The 18,346-nt window shown below is 47.1% G+C and overlaps 1 protein-coding gene across 2 annotated transcripts in view; it reads left to right on the forward strand.

The window, feature by feature from the left end:
* The window catches only part of LOC307207066 (nuclear receptor ROR-beta-like), a 34,517-nt gene extending 18,714 nt beyond the window's left edge, over nt 1–15,803 (forward strand). The window contains exons 2-10 of one of the 2 annotated variants that reach the window (XM_079960765.1): nt 1,511–1,596; nt 4,202–4,343; nt 5,095–5,508; nt 6,499–6,620; nt 7,613–7,745; nt 8,405–8,512; nt 9,164–9,274; nt 10,789–10,901; nt 11,836–15,803. In XM_079960765.1, the coding sequence (XP_079816891.1) occupies nt 1,511–1,596; nt 4,202–4,343; nt 5,095–5,508; nt 6,499–6,620; nt 7,613–7,745; nt 8,405–8,512; nt 9,164–9,274; nt 10,789–10,901; nt 11,836–11,997 (1,391 nt within the window). In that variant the 3' untranslated portion in view covers nt 11,998–15,803. The remainder of the gene's footprint in view (nt 1–1,510; nt 1,597–4,201; nt 4,344–5,094; nt 5,509–6,498; nt 6,621–7,612; nt 7,746–8,404; nt 8,513–9,163; nt 9,275–10,788; nt 10,902–11,835) is intronic. The other variant, XM_079960766.1, reaches the window with a different exon arrangement.
* The last annotated feature ends 2,543 nt before the right edge of the window (nt 15,804–18,346 follow it).

The following is an 18,346-nucleotide window of genomic DNA, read 5'->3' on the forward strand; positions in this document are numbered from 1 at the left end:
ATGAATTATTGTATTTCAACAGTTTGTTGGGTGCCACCCAGAGCAGCTGGGGAAAGCCAGCCAGATGGGCAGGGTATAAATAAATAAATAATAATAATAATAATAATAATAATAATTAACTTATTCTTTTTTTAATGTTTAAATTTTTTATTTTTTACCCACAACCAAAACACAAACAGTTAACCCCCCCCCCCAAGGTGGCTGATACATTGTGTATACATAACCCATAATAACATGTTCAAATCAACCATATGTACAATTTTATATATGTTAACACTCCCCCCTCCACAAGGTTTATTTAACTTTTAGCATTTTACCTGCCCCAAATTGTTCAAACCTACCCAAATAATTCAATATCTTCTCAAAACAATCCTCCTCTTTCTCACTGACCTTAAACCCTGTGTATCTCCACAGTTAGATATTCTAAAATTATAATATTATTCAGTTTTTCCCTCCATTGGTTCACCCCTAACTCTTCTGCATTTTTCCAATTATTCGCTATAGCCAGTCTGGCTGCAGTTACCATCAGTTTTACCCATTTACATTCCTCTCTTGTTTTTAACTCGGTGCTACTCAGACTAATAAGAACCATTCATTTAGATAGTCCCACCATCCTACCCACAATTATGTTTCTTCTTGCTGTCTGATCCGAATATTCGTGGCGATTCTCCCTCTTGCTTTCTAAAATCCTGGGCGATCAGTGGTTTTTATTTATTTTTTCCGGTGTAAGGAAATAGGTGGGGGAGCTCTGCACGAAATTGTTCTAGGGCCCTGTCCTAGCATCACCCCGAGCCGTAGCTAAATGTAAGATGCGATTAATAAAATCAAGGAGATTTGGTTAGAAATGGCCACAGGTTTTTGGGTGGCAGATATAGGTGGATTTGGGGCTCAAGTACTGGGTGTATTTCGGGACGCGGGTGGTGCTGTGGGTTAAACCACAGAGCCTAGGGCTTGCCGATCAGAAGGTCAGTGGTTCGAATCCCCGCAATGACGGGGTGAGCTCCCGTTGCTCGGTCCCTGCTCCTGCCAACCTAGCAGTTCAAAAGCACACCAGTGCAAGTAGATAAATAGGTACCGCTCTGGCGGGAAGGTAAACGCCATTTCCATGCACTGCTCTGGTTCGCCAGAAGCGGCTTAGTCCTGCTGGCCACATGACCCGGAAGCTGTACGCCGGCTCCCTCGGCCAGTAAAGCGAGATGAGCGCCGCAACCCCAGAGTCGGTCATGACTGGACCTAATGGTCAGGGGTCCCTTGACCTTTATTGGGTGTATTACAGCCCTCCCAGACCAGGAAAAGTAATTATTTGATTTTTTTAAAGTTAGGGAACTCAAGTTTCCCCGAGTTCCCATTAAGCAAGACAAGGCAGAGACCTCTCCTTTGCAAAGGGCCTTTTCTAAATAAAAGTTGGGTTCGCCTGCGCTTACCTTTTCAAAAATGCATTTGTTGTTGTTGTTGTTTCCAAGGTGGAAAATTAACGTGGTTTTTCTCTGTCTATTTCTTCTTTCCCCAGCGCAAATCGAGGTCATTCCTTGTAAAATATGCGGCGACAAGTCATCGGGAATCCACTACGGCGTGATCACCTGCGAAGGGTGCAAAGTGAGTTTTGCGTGCGAGAGAGAGAGGGATTTCGAGGAAGAAGATGGCAGCTGCCAAATCAGGCCCGTCCCCCGCGTGAAATTTGCACCCCTCAAAGTGTTTGCTTATTTATAGCAACATTTTTCTCTCTGCTCTTAACAACAAAAGACCAACAACGACCCAGAGCAGGCTTCACGATATTTAAATTAAATTTGCAATTCAAAAGGCACGGCACAAAAGGAAAAAGCTGGGAGGGGAGGGAAGAGGAAAAGAAGCGTGCGATAATTATTTTTTAAAGTCCTCACAAAAGTTTGCCATCGCCTGAGTACATTTTGCTCCTGACATGCCGTACTTTTCACCCTATAGGATGCACTTTTTCCCCTCCAAAAATGAAGGGGAAATGTGTGTGCGTCCTATGGGGCGAATGCAGGCTTTGCGCACCGACCCCTCTCGCTCTCCAGGCTTCAGGAAGCTATCCGCAAGCCTTGGGAGCTCCGCGGGAGTTCCCGTCGCGCTCCCAAGGCTTGCGTATAGGTAAAGGTAAAGGTACCCCTGCCCGTACGGGCCAGTCTTGACAGACTCTGGGGTTGTGCGCCCATCTCACTTAAGAGGCCAGGGGCCAGCGCTGTCCGGAGACACTTCCGGGTCACGTGGCCAGCGTGACATCGCTGCTCTGGCGAGCCAGAGCCGCACACGGAAACGCCGTTTACCTTCCCGCTGGTAAGCGGTCCCTATTTATCTACTTGCACCCGGAGGTGCTTTCGAACTGCTAGGTTGGCAGGCGCTGGGACCGAGCAGCGGGAGCGCACCCCGCCGCAGGGATTCGAACCGCCGACCTTTCGATCGGCAAGCCCTAGGTGCTGAGGCTTTAACCTTTAGCGCCACCTGCGTCCCAAGGCCTCCAAACCTGACCTGGTTTGGAGGCTGGCAGTGGGGAGAAGTGCACTTCTCCCCACCGCCAGCCCCACAAGCTCGGGGGACAGCGGGGAGGAGGAGCGCGCCTTCCTGCTGTTCCCCAACCTGGTTTGGAGGCTGGCGGTGGGAGCTGCCTGCATCCCGAAGCCTGGGGCGCGCTGAGCCATGCGCTCCGGGCTTCGGGAAGATATCCGCAAGCTGGGGAGACCGGCACGACTTCCCACCAGGCTCCCAAGGCTTGCGGATAGCAGCCTGTTCTGGGGGCTGGGGTCGGGGGGAGCTTGGGCCTTATTTCCCCCCCCAAAAAAATTCTTTACCCCCCCCAAAAAAAACCCCTAGGTGCGCCCTATGGGCTGGTGCGCCCTATGGGGCGAAAAATACGGTACACATGCAGTCGCCGTTGAAATTATTCAACGGCCATTGCAAATCAGGTTGACTATCCAAATGTACAGACTTTTCAGCTGATTGCAAGGAGCAAATCGAACAAAAGCCGTGGAAATTGCTCGATGCAGCAGAGGCTTCGAGCAATTCTCCCAAATCCGGCTGAAAACGCAACTTGGATTGGCTCTTTGCAAACCGCGGAAATCCTGATAAATTTGGATAATCACCCCGATTTGCAATGGGGAGTCGAATAATTTCGACTGCAGCTGTACATGCAAGTTGTTTCCTTTGAGACGTCGTGGATTCCATTATTTTCAATCTATGCATGCTTTTTACTAATACAGCAGTCCCTTGGTTCTCAAACTTAATCCGTTCCGGAAATTCTATTCCAAAACCAAAGCGTTCCAAAACCAAGGCACGCTTTCCCATAGAAAGCCATGCAAAACAGATTAATCCGTTCCAGACATTTAAAAACAACCCCTAAAACAGCCATTGAACATGAACTTTACTCTCTAACCAGACCATTGATCCTTAAAATAAAAGCGATAATCAATGTACTGTACTATAAAATAAATAAGGCAGTACTGTAGATGATAAAAATTATATTTTTTTTCTTACCTGCACTGATGATAGTCATTGTTTGGATGGTGGGTTTTATTCCATTTCCACAGTCACACGATCAATCAATAATCAATCAATCCATCAGTAGCTGAACTGGGTTCCGCACAGTCACACAAAAAAATGAACCGAAAAAGCCTCAAAAACAAAAGCCCCAAATAAAGAGCGAAAACAAAAGCGCCAAACTTATTCCATTCCAGAAATCTGTTGGACTTCTGAAATGTTCAGAAACCAAGGCGCGGCTTTTGATTGGCGCAGGCGCCCCGGAAACAATAGCCAACAGCCGCGCCAGACGATCAGCTTCCAGAAAACGTTCAAAAACCGGAACACCCACTTCTGGGTTTTTGGCGTTTGGGAACCAAGGCGTTTGGGAACCAAGGTGTTTGGGAACCAAGGCGTTTTAGAACCAAGGCGCTACTGTACATGCAAGTTATTTCCCCCAAGATGTTGTGCATTCCTTTATTTTCAATCTATGCATGCTTTTTACTAATACGTCTTTCGGGCGTCGTACCCGTTTGGTTTTGGAGAACCTGCGTCGGGAAAACCCGGAGAGGTGCAGATTTCAAAGGCTAGTTTGGTGTGGTTTTTCAGAGTTTTGGACGGTGGAAGTCCTCCTCTAAATGCATGTTCTGCTCCTCGTCTCCCCAATCGCTGCAGCTTCCTCCGTGTCGGCCGGTTTTCCTCATTTCCACCCTCATTTTCTCTCCCCAAGGGGTTTTTCCGCAGGAGCCAACAGAATAACGCCACTTATTCCTGCTCGCGGCAGAGGAACTGCCTCATCGACCGGACAAACCGGAATCGGTGCCAACATTGCCGGCTGCAGAAATGTTTAGCGCTGGGCATGTCTCGCGATGGTGAGTCGCCAACTCAAGGAACGGGGGAAGGGAGAGAAAAGGGAAAGAAAGGGGGGAAATATAGAAAAACCGAAAAGTGTCAAAGGACGTAAAGAGCTCTCTGTTTTCTGCAACTGCCATATCATATTCATCCCTTTAATATTCTGGTTTATCTCCTATAATGTTTTTATATATGCCAGAAGCCTCCCAGAGTGGCTGGGTCAAAACAGTCAAATAAATAATAACAGTCAGTTCCCCCCCCCCCAAAAAAAGAAAATAATGTTTAGGGTTACTCTTGCTTACTCACCGTTTTGTAGCTCAAATAAGTACAGCAAGTGGACAAAAGTATAATAGTAGTAGTAGTAGTAGTAGTAGTAGTAGTAATTTATTCATACCCTGTCCAATCAGAGCTTACCTGTTTGGAGGAGAACCCAGATTTTTTTTTCTGGGGAAGGAAAAGGGTCTCTGCAGCCCGCTTGCGGGAGACCTGCTGGGATCAGATGGGGTTTGACCGGTTTTGAGCCCCACACTGACCTCTCCTTCTTCTCCTTCTCCTTCTTCTGACCTCTTCTTCTGCTGCTTCTGCTTCTCTATTCTTCTTCTTTTTCTCCTTCTCCTCCTCCTTCTTCTTCTGACCTCTCCTTCTTTTCCTCCTTCTCCTTCTGACTTCTTCTGCTTCTTCTCCTTCTCCTCCTCCTTCACCTTCACCTTCTTCTCTTTCTTCTCCTCCTTCTCCTTCTCTCTCTCTTCCCCCCATCCATTGGTCTCGCAGCGGTCAAGTTTGGCCGCATGTCCAAGAAGCAGCGGGACTCCCTCTACGCTGAGGTCCAGAAGCACCAGCAGAACCAGGAGCAGAGTGGCGGCTCCAAGGACGAGGCGGAGACATTGTCCAGGGTCTACACCACGAGCGTCAGCAGCGGGCTGTCTGACCTAGACGACATTTCCATGCTTTCGGACGGCTTCCTCTTTGACTTCCCGCTGACCCCAGAGGGCAGCGGCAGCTACTACAACCTGGACCTCCTGACCTCCGCCCAGCCATCGCCTGACCAGTCCAGCATCGATGTCAGCGATGCCAAGCTCATCAAGCAAGAGTCTATCTACGAGCTGATGTTGGAGCCTGGACTTTTCCCGCACGGCTCAATCGAGGGCGGACATTTGGCCTCGGACATCTCCAGAATAGAGATCGGTGAGTACGCAGGATGGACTTTTAAGCAGATTAGCCCCATTCCCAACGCACAGGGCACCTTTGCGTTCCAAGATTTACACGTTTGACATGCTTCTTCTTATGTATGGCTTAGCAGTAAATGTAAAGGGACCTCTTGCTTTACTGGCCGAGGGAGCCGGCGTACAGCTTCCAGGTCATGTGGCCAGCAGACTAAGCCGCTTCTGGCGAACCAGAGCAGTGCACGGAAACACCGTTTACCTTCCCGCCGGAGCGGTACCTATTTATCTACTTGCACTTTGACGTGCTTTGGAACTGCTAGGTTGGCAGGAGCAGGGACCGAGCAACGGGAGCTCACCCCGTCGTGGGGATTCGAACCGCCGACCTTGTGATCAGCAAGTCCTAGGCTCTGTGGTTTAACCCACAGCGCCACCCGCGTCCCTTATGGCTTAGCGGTGTTGTTGTTTAGTCGTTTAGTCGTGTCTACCTCTTGGTGACCCCCTGGACCAGAGCACACCAGGCACTCCTGTCTTCCACTGCCTCCCGCAGTTTGGTCAAACTCATGCTGGTAGCTTCGAGAACACTGTCCCACCATCCCATCCTCTGTTGTCCCCTTCTCCTTGCACCCTCCATCTTTCCCAGCATCAGGGTCTTTTCCAGGGAGTCTTCTCTTCTCATGAGGTGGCCAAAGTCTTGGAGCCTCAGCTTCAGGATCTGTCCTTCCAGTGAGCACTCAGGGCTGATTTCCTTCAGAATGGAGAGGTTGGATCTTCTTGCAGTCCATGGGACTCTCAAGAGTCTCCTCCAGCACCAGAATTCAAAAGCATCAGTTCTTCAGCGATCAGCCTTCTTGGCTTAGCCAAACCACCAACTCTACAGCCACCCGGTTTGAAAGAGAAAAGGACCTTGCTTCGTGGAAAGTTGTGATGTTTTGCATGTGACTTGGAAGGTCGGTTTGGCAGAGTCATAGGGGGAGAAATCTTGACGGCTGTTGTGTGTCCATTTCCTCCGCAGAACGGCTGGCTCAGAACGTGGTCAAATCCCACCTGGAAACTTCTCAGTACACTAGCGAGGAGCTGAAAAGATTGGCCTGGATTCTCTACTCTCAGGAAGACATCCGGAACATGCAGAACAAGGTACAGGCCGGCCGCTCGCCTTTGGCGAAGGCAACGATACTCATGGGCGACTAAGCACCCCAACAACCATGCCCTCCCTCCGTCTCCAGAAGTTCCTTTCAGCATTTTTTATGATAATAAACTTTCAGTTGCCATCCAATAATAGCCCAGAGAAAGCATAACTAAATTAGAAATCTTGATCTGCGTCCGTTTGGCGTATTTTTGTCAATTTGGAGCGGCAATGCCTTTTTCCAAACCCTTTGGGGGCGGAGAGGGCAAAAAACTTATTTCGCTCCTTTATATTATTTCATAAAAGGTATGCACTGCTCAATTGCAAAAGAGAGAGAGAGAGAGGAAGATCCTTCAAAGCGGTTTACGAAACAGTAAAATCGGTATTAAAAAAAACCACGCAGCCGTGCTTTGAAAAAGACATAAAGTACTAAAACCGATTGAAATCATCTGGAGAGATTGAATCTCTTTCCACGTTTAGAGGCTCCTTGCCATCTGACGCCCTAAAATAAATAATGATAATAATAATAATACTTCTGTAAATCAAGAAAATCTTTAATAAAAATACATCATCATTATTATTATTATTAATAATAATAATAATAATAATAATAATAATACCCTGCCCATCTGGCTGGGTTTTCCCAGCCACTCTGGGCGGCTTCGAAGAAAAGATTAAAAATACATGAAAACATCAGTCATTAGAAACTTCCCTAAACAGGGCTGCCTTCTAAACGTCAGATAGTTGAATAATAATAATCATTAGTGTAATAAAGCGTAGCTTTTGTGTCAATTTGGCACGACCAACGCACCCAGGTGGCAGGAGAGGGTGGAGAAAACCGCCCTCTCCGTCGTTTGTCCCCAGCAGAGGTAGACTGCTCTTGCACAAGGAGGCTCCATTGTAAATCTCATGCGCTGGAGGCACCGAAGAGACTTGTTGGGGCCTCAGGAAGCACAGTTTGAGCCTCGTCTTCCCCTGCCCTTCCCTTCCATGTCCCGTGCAGAGCTGTGAAGCCATGTGGCACGAGTGCACGGTCCAAATCTCCAACGCCATCCAATACGTCGTGGAATTCGCCAAACGCGTCGACGGCTTCATGGATCTTTGTCAAAACGACCAGATCATCCTCCTCAAAGCAGGTGAGGGGCAGCGGCCGGACTAGCGAGTCTCAACAACGCACCCGCTTATTGCAAAACATAAGATAGCTTTGAAAAATGTGGGAGGGGGTGGAATAGGACGTCCCTATTTTCAGGGGAGAAACGTTGGAGGGGATGGAATAGGACATCCCTATTTCCAGGGGAGAAACGTTGGAGGGGATGGAATAGGACGTCCCTATTTTCAGGGGAGAAACGTTGGAGGGGATGGAATAGGACGTCCCTATTTTCACGGGAAAAAGAGGGTATGTGTACATAAGTAACTATTCACCTTGATGAATTCCTGGGAGGATAGTTGGGTTATAAACAAAGACAAAATGAATCAGCAGGAATTATTTTTTTTAACGATTTGATCTTTAGAGTTTTAATGTGGACCGCTTGGGGAGTTCTTTTTTATAGCCTGTAAATCAATTAGATAAACAAACGTTCTTAGAGTCTAAACTTCTTTTTATTCCTTCCTTCTTTCCTTCCACCCATTTCTTTATTCTCAAACAAAATCCACCTCGTTTTGATTTCTTCCTCCTCTTCCTTCCCATGGGGGTTCAATTCCTGTGATTCGTGGTCTGGATTCCTTTCTGCCCGCCAACCTTTCCTCCTCCCTCCTCCTCGCCTCTTCCTCCGCTGCCGTTTCCTCTTTGCGTCAGGCTGCCTCGAGGTCCTCCTCATCCGAATGATACGGGCCTTCAACCCGCTGAACAACACGGTGCTGTTTGCGGGGAAATATGCCGGGGTGCAAATGTTCAAATCTCTAGGTAAGAAACAGGGGGAAGAAATCTGCCTCCGTTTTTTATACAGACACACACACACACACACATTTTTATTGATTTTTTAACATATCAGTTCCAACAGTCGTACAACATACCCTCTCATCTTATACAATATTTTAGACTTCCATCAACACCTCTGGTGATTTTCCCTTCTTTATTCTGCATTTTTTAATTTCTATGTTGCATTTAATTGCCCTTCACTAATCATTCTTTTCATAGTCTTTCTTGTAATATTTCGGATAATTCACCTTACAAAACTTCTTGCAGACCTACTAGCGCCATCTGCCCATCACAATTACTTTCCAAATAGTTCATATATTTACTCTGGTCCTCTAAAAATCTCTGATCCCGCAGGTTTAAAATCCTTCCTGTTAGTTTATCTAATTCTGCATAGTCCATAAATCAGCCTCCTTTTTAAAATATATATACATTTTTATTGATTTTTTAACATATCAGTTCCAACAGTCGTACAACATACCCTCTCTGATCCTGCAGGTTTCGAATCCTTCCTGTTAATTTATCTAATTCTGCATAGTCCATAAATCTGCCTCCGTTTAGACAAGCCCATCGAGACATGTAGACGGCGACTCCTGATTTTCCCGGTGACCAAACCCCTCTGCTTTTTCCATCGCCCAGGTTGCGACGACCTCATCAACGCCATCTTTGAGCTGGGGAGAAATCTTTGCCGGCTCCAACTCTCTGACGAGGAGATAGCGCTCTTCACGGCCGCCGTCCTTCTCTCTCCAGGTGAGCTACTTGCCCGCGGCGATCAGAGGGCGAGAAGGGGGCGATTTGGACCGATCGCTTTGACCCAGCAGAGTTAGCCCTTGGCTGTCGGCTGGCAGGTGGCCACCTAATATTATTACAGTCGTGCCTCGGAATCCGTCCCGGAAGTCCACCCAACTTCCGAAAAAGTTCGGAAAGCAAGGCGCGGCTTCCAATTGGCCGCAGGAAGCTCCAATCGGAAGCTGCACCGGACGTCTGGGTTCCAAAGGACGTCCGCAAACCGGGACACTCGCTTCTGAGCCCTGATACTGAGGTCCAGCTCCGAGGGTCTTCTGGCAGTTCCCTTCCTGCAAGAAGTGAGGTTACAGGGAACCAGGCAGAGGGCCTTCTCGGTGGTGGCGCCCTCCCATCAGATGTCAATGAGATAACCAACTATTGGACTTTTAGAAGACATCTGAGGGCAGCCCTGTTTAGGGAAGTTTTTAATGTTTGAAGTTTTATATGTACTGGAAGCCGCCCAAAGTGGCTGAAGGGAAAGTCAGAGAACCAGTATGGTTTAGGGGTTAGAGTGTCCAACTGGGAACTGAGAGACTCGGGTTCAAATCTCCCCTTGGCCCTGAAGCTCAACGGGTGTGACTTTGGGCCCGTCACTGCCTCTCCACCTAACCTAGTGAAGTTACAGGGAACCAGGCAGAGGGCCTTCTTGGTGGTAGCGCCCTCCTGCCAGATGTCAAGGAAATAAACAACTTTCTGACTTTCAGAAGACATCTGAAGGCAGCCCTGTTTAGGGAAATTTTTAATGTTTGGTGTTTTTAACATTCTGTTGGGAGCTGCCCAGAGTGGCTCGGGAAACCCAGCCAGCTGGGCGGGATATAAATACACTATTATTATTATTATTATTATTATTATTGAATGGTAGAGTTGAGAGAGACACCAGACAGATGACCTTCATACATGCCAACTTTTCCCTTTCCTTGTGAGGAATCCTATTCGGAATAAGGGTAAAGGTAAAGGGACCCTGACCATTAGATCCAGTCGTGGCCGACTCTGGGGTTGCAGTGCTCATCTCGCTTTACTGGCCGAGGGAGCCGGAGTACAGCTTCCGGGTCATGTGGCCAGCAGGACTAAGCCGCTTCTGGCGAACAAGCAGCGCAAGTAAACACCATTAACCTTCCCGCCAGAGCGGTACCTATTTATCTACTTGCACTTGACGTGCTTTCGAACTGCTAGGTTGGCAGGAGCAGGGATCGAGCAACGGGAGCTCACCCCGTCATTGCGGGGATTCAAACCACCGACCTTCTGATCGGCAAGTCCAAGGCTCAGTGGTTTAACCCACAGCGCCACCTGAGTCCCTTCGGAATAAGGGATTTTCCCTTTAAAAAAAGGGGGAATATTGACAGCTAAGGTGACCTTACAGTCTCTGCTTAAAAACCTCCATCCCACGAGCGAATGGCTCTTGGAAGTTCTTCCTTTAAAGCGTGGTTTTCTGGATCAAGTTTGCGGCGACCCAAACAATCTGATGTTTTGTTTCCCAGATCGCCCCTGGCTCTCAGAGTCCAAGAAGGTACAGAAGCTGCAGGATAAAATCTACTTGGCTTTGCAGCACGAAATCCAGAAGAAGAACGGCAACGAAGACAGGCTCTCAAAGGTAAATTTGGGGAGGGGAGAGGGGTACCTTCGAAATTGGTCTGAGAAGGGGGCAGTTTCGAGGTTCTTCTGCGGGGAGAAACCGGAAAACTGCCCCAATATTCCAACAGAGACAATGCAAACTAGTTTCATTAGCAAAAGTTATTTTCCAATTTTTTTAATTAAGTTTCACAAAATTATGCACAAACAAAACACACAAACAAGCAAACATAAACCATAACCTTATTAAAATTACACTTATTAACATTATTAAGTGACTTCCTCGCTTCCCCTTGGTTGAATTTCCATGCATATCCTTATAAACGGCTTTCCAAATCTTAATTCTTATAAACTTAGTCCGTTAACATCCTTATATCTTTTCAATTCGAATTCATCAGCAAAAGTTAAGGCTTTATCTTGCAAGCTAACTTTGAAATCTTTTGATGAAGGGCAGTATATTATTATTACTATTATTATTATTATTAGGGTTGCCATGTTCTGAAAAGCAAAAAATTTGATTCTTATATTCATATATGAAAAAATATATGCTTCCGGAACTGGAATATTAATAGATAACGTGTAAAATGTGCAGGGGTAAGCAAGGAAATAATAAAAGAATCCACTGAACAATGGTTAAATTATAACAACACAACAAGATGGAAGAAGTAAAAATAAAATGAAATAAGATCACACATGGGGAACGGGGGGTTTAGGGGAATTTGAAATATTATTTACAATATAAAAGCTTTAATATAAATTTTTCTAACCGTGTTGTATTTGTATACAGCAAAGAGAAGTTTAGAGTAACTAAGTGAATTTCAATTTAGTTCATTATGTAACTGGTTTAAGTTAGAAAATGAATATGGATGTTGAATTTGACGTTTGTAGTTTTTCTGTTTTCGGTTTTGGAAATCAGAAATCGATTCTATGATCCCTTTCTTTCCCCATCGTCACAGATTATCTCAAAACTCCCGTTGATGAAGACCATCTGCAATTTGCACTTAGACAAGCTGGAGTTTTTCCGCCTCGTCCACCCAGAGATCGCCACGAACTTTCCTCCCCTCTACAAAGAAGTCTTCAACTCTGAGCTGCACTACAGCGACGGCCGAGACAGCTAAGACGCCCAAAATCTGCAGGGAGAAAACTTTAAAAACTTTGGAGGATAGCGGAGCCGAGAGACGGGGAGGTGGGGCGTTACGGATCACAACATCTCCTTTTTTAATTTTTAAAAAAGGACACACGCACACCCCTCGCCCGGAAAATGTGTTTTTAAAACCCAGCGGCCAGCCGCAAGACCTTTCCGGAGCAGCGGTCCCTTTTACGCCCGTGGTCGCTCTTGAATGTAATCGCACCTTGACGGATGCTCAGAAAAGGAAGCAGCCCTTTTTCTCGTTATTTCTTTGCGAAATGAATGTGAACCTAGAAGCTGCGTCGTGCGTCAACCTCTCCCGCTTTGATTTGCAACATCCCCGCGGAAGCACGCCTTCGCACGTGCCGCAACACGCAACCGTTTGTGTAGTACCGCTATTATTAGGTCCCCGTTCTCCCCACGTTTCAACGGCACGGCACGGACGGAAAAGGGGACCGATGTGAACTTCTTCGAGCTGAGAGGGGGAAATCTGTTGGGCGACACCGTGGCGTATTGTGGGTAGCTTTTCATTTTGCTCTGGGGGTTTCCCCCCTCTACGAGCGCTATGGGGCAGCTAAACACACAAACCGGGAGGGCTGGACCCTCCGGCGGAAACGAGGGGGGCGCGAAACAGGGACCGGCCGATCTCTCTCTTATTCCGGTCGACAGCCAGTAGACGGAACAGGAATCTCCGACGCTTCGCTTTCGGAGACTTAGTGCTGCTAACAGGATCGAGAGGCTGGGGAAACCCAGCCCAGATGGGTGGGATATTATTATTATTATTATTATTATTATTATTATTATTATTAAGAAAGGGGCCTCTCAGGGGGGTTGGCAGGAGGGTCTCGCCGCTGCCAGCCGCAAAGATGGGCGCGAAACTCTTGATCTCAGGGTTGTGGATTCGAAACACAAAATCCCCGCATCATGGGGGTTTCGATTCGATAACCCTTGTGGTCCTTTTCAAATTCTGCCTCAATCCCACGGTTCTGTTCTCGGGTGCAGGGGGATAATCTGGAAAATGAGATTATACAGTGGGTTGTGTTCTGTGTTTTCCCTCCTCCCGATAGGCCCATTGCTGTGGAAGTGCAGGGCAGAATTGGGGCCGCGGCTCTGCTCTTGAATAGAAGGCAGTGGGACACAGCCAGATTTAGCCCCCTGCCTTCTCCCTAAGCGTGTTTCGAAAAGTCAGTACAGTGGTACCTTGGTTCTCAAACTTAAACCGTTCCGGAAATTCCGTTCCGAAACCAAAGCGTTCAAAAACCAAGGCACGCTTTCCCATAGAAAGCAATGCAAAACGGATTAATCCATCCCAGGCTTTTAAAAACAACCCCTAAAACAGCAATTGAACAGGAATTTTACTAACTAACGAGGCAATTGATCCATAAAATGAAAGCGATGAACAATGTACCGCAGTCGCACAATCCATCAGTAGCTGAACTGGGTTGCACACAGTCCCAAAAACAAACAAAAAGAGCTGCAAAAATAAAAACGCAAAATAAATAGCAAAAAACAGACAGACCTCAGCGTAACACTCAAAACGGAAGCGTAACCCTCAAAACAGAGCATGTTCGGCTTCCGAAAAAAGTTCACAAACCAGAATACTTAGTTCCAGGTTTGCCGCGTTTGGGTTCCAAGTTGTTTGAGCACCAAAGCGTTTGAGAACCAAGGTACCGCTATATTACCATCTCCACCGTTTTGGGGCCATGCCTTTTAAAAGGAAGCAGGAGTCGTGCCCTGGGGTTTCGGTTCCCGTAGGTCCGGATTTCCAGGACATGTCCTGGATTTTAAATTGCGGAAATAGCATCCTGGATCGAACTTCAGAAAAACCGGCAAAACGTCCAAGTTTAGAACGAGGAAGTTTTGGGTGAATTCCCCCACGGAAGCACGACATGTCCGGAATTGCTTTTTTACTTCTTGAGCTACAGCAACCCTAGAGATGTACCGTATTTTTCGCTCTATAAGACGCACCAGACCACAAGACGCACCTAGTTTTTGGAGGAGGAAAACAAGAAAAAAATATTCTGCATCTCAGAAGCCAGAACAGCAAGAGGGATCGCTGCGCAGCGAAAGCAGCAATCCCTCTTGCTGTTCTGGCTTCTGGGATAGCTGCGCAGCCTGCATTCGCTCCGTAAGAGACACACACATTTCCCCTTACTTTTTAGGAAGGAAAAGTGAGTCTTATAGAGCAAAAAATACGGTATTTTCTGCACTGGGTTGGAGAGGACCTGGGAGGTTAAAGTGTGGTGTTTTTATATAAAAGGGTTTGGGGTTTTATTCTGCTGTGATGTCCAGGCAAGAGGGGCTGTGGGTCGATGTGGTTCCTGAACACTGCTGAAATATGTCAGTCACAGGGGAAAGGGGTTTATCCTCCGGGATCCTGCCCCCCACGGAATTGACAAACCCCGTTTTCGGAACGGGGTTGCGGCAAAGGACCCCGGAGGTTCGTCTTCATTTCATCCGCTATGGGTGCGGAAAAGCACTTTAAAGACGTCGTGTGACGGACCCGACTCTTCCCCGAGGCTTTTGCAAAATGCACTTTACTCGTGAGCAAGCGGGTCGAGGAAGGAGACCTCCCAACCCTCGAGTTGTGTTTGACGATCCCCAAAGAGAGAGGAAATATGTAAGAATAATAATAAATCTGAATTTTTTTCTGTTGACTGGCGATACAGAAAGAGCAGTGCTAATACTTAACGTCTGAGAAATGCACTTTTCCCCGTGAGCTCAAAAGCTCCCGGAGGTTTATAAATAAAAGACGACACGTGGTTAGTATATCGGCCTGTTGCGTCGTTCAAAATGAGAGGCTCCGCCGTGTTGGGGTGACCCCTGATAAAAGGAACCGATAGCTTTGTTCCCACGTTCACATTTGAATTTCCAAGAATCCCCCAAACCAGAGTCCAGTTCTGAGCAATAAGATGCATGTCTGGGGGAACAAGACCAACATAAGTTTTTGGTCCTCATGAGGATAGACTTGAAACAGAGTGGAGGTTCGACTGGTGGGGTAAGGGGGATATTTTTAGGGGTCATGAAGAACAAAACCAAACAGGCAGTTTCCTTTCTTTTCCCCCGGGCCACCCAAATGGTATGCTAATAAACGACTCGATATAAACACACACACACACACACAAATATATATGTATTTTTTCTTTCTTTCCAAAAAGGAAGCTTAGATGTGTATTTTTCACCTCTAGAACCCTCACACTGTGTTTGGGGAAAAAAGTTGCTTAATATATTTATTCTTGTGAATGTTGGTGCAAAAAGAAGAATCTATATACCGTCGCAGGCTTTGATGTTTTATGTTTCCGGGCAAATGAGAGAAGGCGTTGAAAGCATTTTATCTGTTAAAACACTAATACTGCACACACAGAGAGAGAGAGATATATGCGCGCGGAGATTTAAGTGTTCTGGAAAAGACCTACCTTTGCAATTTTTTCCGTTTTTGTTTTAGCCTAACGAACCGCTTCTGTTTGCATTGAATGTTTTGTGTAAAATTGTAACTTCTATTTTTTTAAAGAAAATTGGGGTGGGGAAAAAAAATAAAGGCCTACATTTCCTATTAGGGATTCTGGACTGCTTTGGGGTGGGAGGGGAATGCGGAAGAAGGACAGTATTTATTTAAACGGGGGGGAAGGGAGGAGAGAAAAGGGGTTTTTCATAAAATTTAATATAATGTGCTTGAAACGACGGGAAGGAGAGGGACCTTTCCGGTGAGATGTATTGTGTGGAACGATGTATAGTGCACAGCGAGAAAGGACCGATCTAGCAAAAATAAAGCCTTTTGCGGGATGGAAATGAAAACGGACGAGTTTGGTGTGTTGTTGTTGTTGTTTTTTGCCATTTCTCCTCCTTGTAAGAACTAGTCCGGCGTCCTGTTCTCACAGTGGTAACCCAGACACGGGGCCTGAGTTCGAGAGCCGCTCACCCCTTCTGTGGTTTCCAGCAGCTGAAATTCAGAAACACTGCTCAGCCTCTGCAAAAATTCAGAAGAATTGCTCAGCAGAGCCACCCTGGCCTTGGAGCCTTCCATACCCTTTTCCTCTGCCAATGTGCCCAGTCCTCTTTTAAATCCAGAGGCAGGGAGTTCCAGGGTTTACCTCTGCACTGAGGACATTCCGTTCATCTGTCCCGGGCCCTTTGCTGGGTGTCCCAAGAGTCGGAAGGGACCCCAAAGTCCTATCTGGCCCCCACCCCCCTTGCAACGCAGGAAACTTTTGGCCCAACCTGGGATTCGAACCCGCAGCCCTGAGATCAAGAAAAGTCTCACGCTCTGCAAAGGGAGCCATGTATGAATGAATGAATCTTTATTTGCGTCAGCGGTCGGCCATAGCAATAGAACAACAGTACAATATACGAAGAATAGAAATAAAAAGTCAATTATATAAAATGCATTTTAGGGCTTTGAATCAATGGTCAACTAGTGGATCTGATTCCGATTGCCCCAGCGAAAAACCTTGCCACCTTTGCCGTCACCTGCTCAGCTTGACCTGCCAAGAGAAAGGACACTTCCTTCCTTCCTTCCTTCCTTCCTTCCTTCCTTCCTTCCTTCCTTCCTTCCTTCCTTTCTCTCTCTCTCTCTCTCTCACACACACTTTCTCTCTCTCTTCTCCATCTCCCTCCCTTCCTCTTTCTTTCTCTCTCTCTCTCTCTCTCTCTCTCTCTCTCTCTCTCTCTCTCTCTTTCTTTTCTTTTCTTTTCTTTTCTTTTCTTTTCTTTTCTTTTCTTTTCTTTTCCCACTCTCTCTTCTCTCTCTCTCTCTCTCTCTCTCTCGTCTTGACCCGCCAAGAGAAAGGACCCTGGGGCAGTGGCTGGGCGACCCGGGATGGACGATAAAAAAGGGGTGATAATCTCATTCCTCAAGTCTTTGTAAAGAGGGCAAGCCAGAAGGGCATGTGCCACCGATTCGGGACGGCCGTCTCCACAGGGACATTTTTCATGTGGCATCTATTGGCATCGTCCCTCAAGTCCAGCCGAGGGCAAGACATTCAATCTCGCGAGAGTAAAAGCGCGTCTATATTTTGGAATTGCTAGGTGATGCAGAGAGGGAGCCGGAGAGTCGAAATGGGAAGGTGGAAAACAGTCATGCCATGGGCAAAATTTCCTGACTGTGGCCAAGCTGTTCTGACGCTCAATATCATTTAGGCGCTGACAAATTAAACGGTTTGCTTTGCCAAAACCTAGACAAGTTTGTCATCGCTTTTCTCCCAAGAAGCAGAAACCCTGGCCAGCCCTTGAAGCCTACAGGGCCCAAAATTGAGTTCATCCCAACATACAGTCCCTCCTCTGACCATTAAGCCCATTCAGCTGCGATTCCAGCCTTCTTTGAAAAGTGGGTCAGACTAGATGACCTGGTGGGGTCCCTCCCAATTCTACATCTCCGTGATGCTAAGATTCCCTCCTTGGCAATTCCTGCGGCTGCTCCGAGGTCACACGGATTGCCTACTATCAGCTGGAAAAAATTAATCACATTTATGCAGTTGATAGTATTTTTAATTGCCGGGGGGGGGAGAGAGAGAAACAGGAGGGAGGGGAGATTTTGTTTGTTTGTTTGCAAACAGTGTCATCTAGTGGACGCGGGTCGCATGGTGGCTCCGTTCACACCATCCCTTGGAAGCGAGGGGGTTCCAATTAATCGACAGTAGCGGCTTCCCCCTAAGAATTTGGGGAGTTGTAGTTTGTTAAGAGTGGTGCTGAGAGCCCTTATAGGCGCCTTGTCCTCCCCCCCCCTCCGAGAGCTACCATTCCCAGACATTCCTGGGAAGAGGGATAGATTCTTAAGTCACTATTAAGTGACCAGTTTTTCTTTCCTTCCTTCCTTCCTTCCTTCCTTCCTTCCTTCCTTCCTTCTCCCCTTTCTCTCTGTTTTTCTGCCTGCCTTCCTGCCGTCTCACTCAGTTTCTTCCCCCTTTCTTTCTTTCTTTCTTTCTTTCTTTCTTTCTTTCTTTCTTTCTTTCTTCTTCCTTCCTTCCTTCCTTCCTTCCTTCCTTCCTTCCTTCCTTCCTTCTCCTTCTCCTTCTCCTTCTCCTTCTCTCTCTTGCCTGCTCGCTCTCGCTCTCTTCCTCCCTCCTCTCTTCCCTTCCTCCCTTCTCTCTCTCTCTCTCTCTCTCTGTTTTACTGCCTGCCTTCCTGCCTTATCTCTCAGTTCCTTCCTTCCTTCCTTCCTTCCTTCCTTCTCTCCCTCTCTCTCTCTCTCTCTCTCTCTCTCTCTCTCCTTCCTTCCTTCCTTCCTTCCTTCCTTCCTCCTGCAGCAGCTGGATCCTCAAGTTTCAAACGCCACCGTTGGGCTACTGTATCGCTCGCGAGGAAGCCGACCTCGCCGGATAGGGTTACCGTCAACAATTGGC

This window comes from Podarcis cretensis, assembly GCF_951804945.1.
Source record: "Podarcis cretensis genome assembly, chromosome: 18".
NCBI lineage: Eukaryota > Metazoa > Chordata > Lepidosauria > Squamata > Lacertidae > Podarcis > Podarcis cretensis.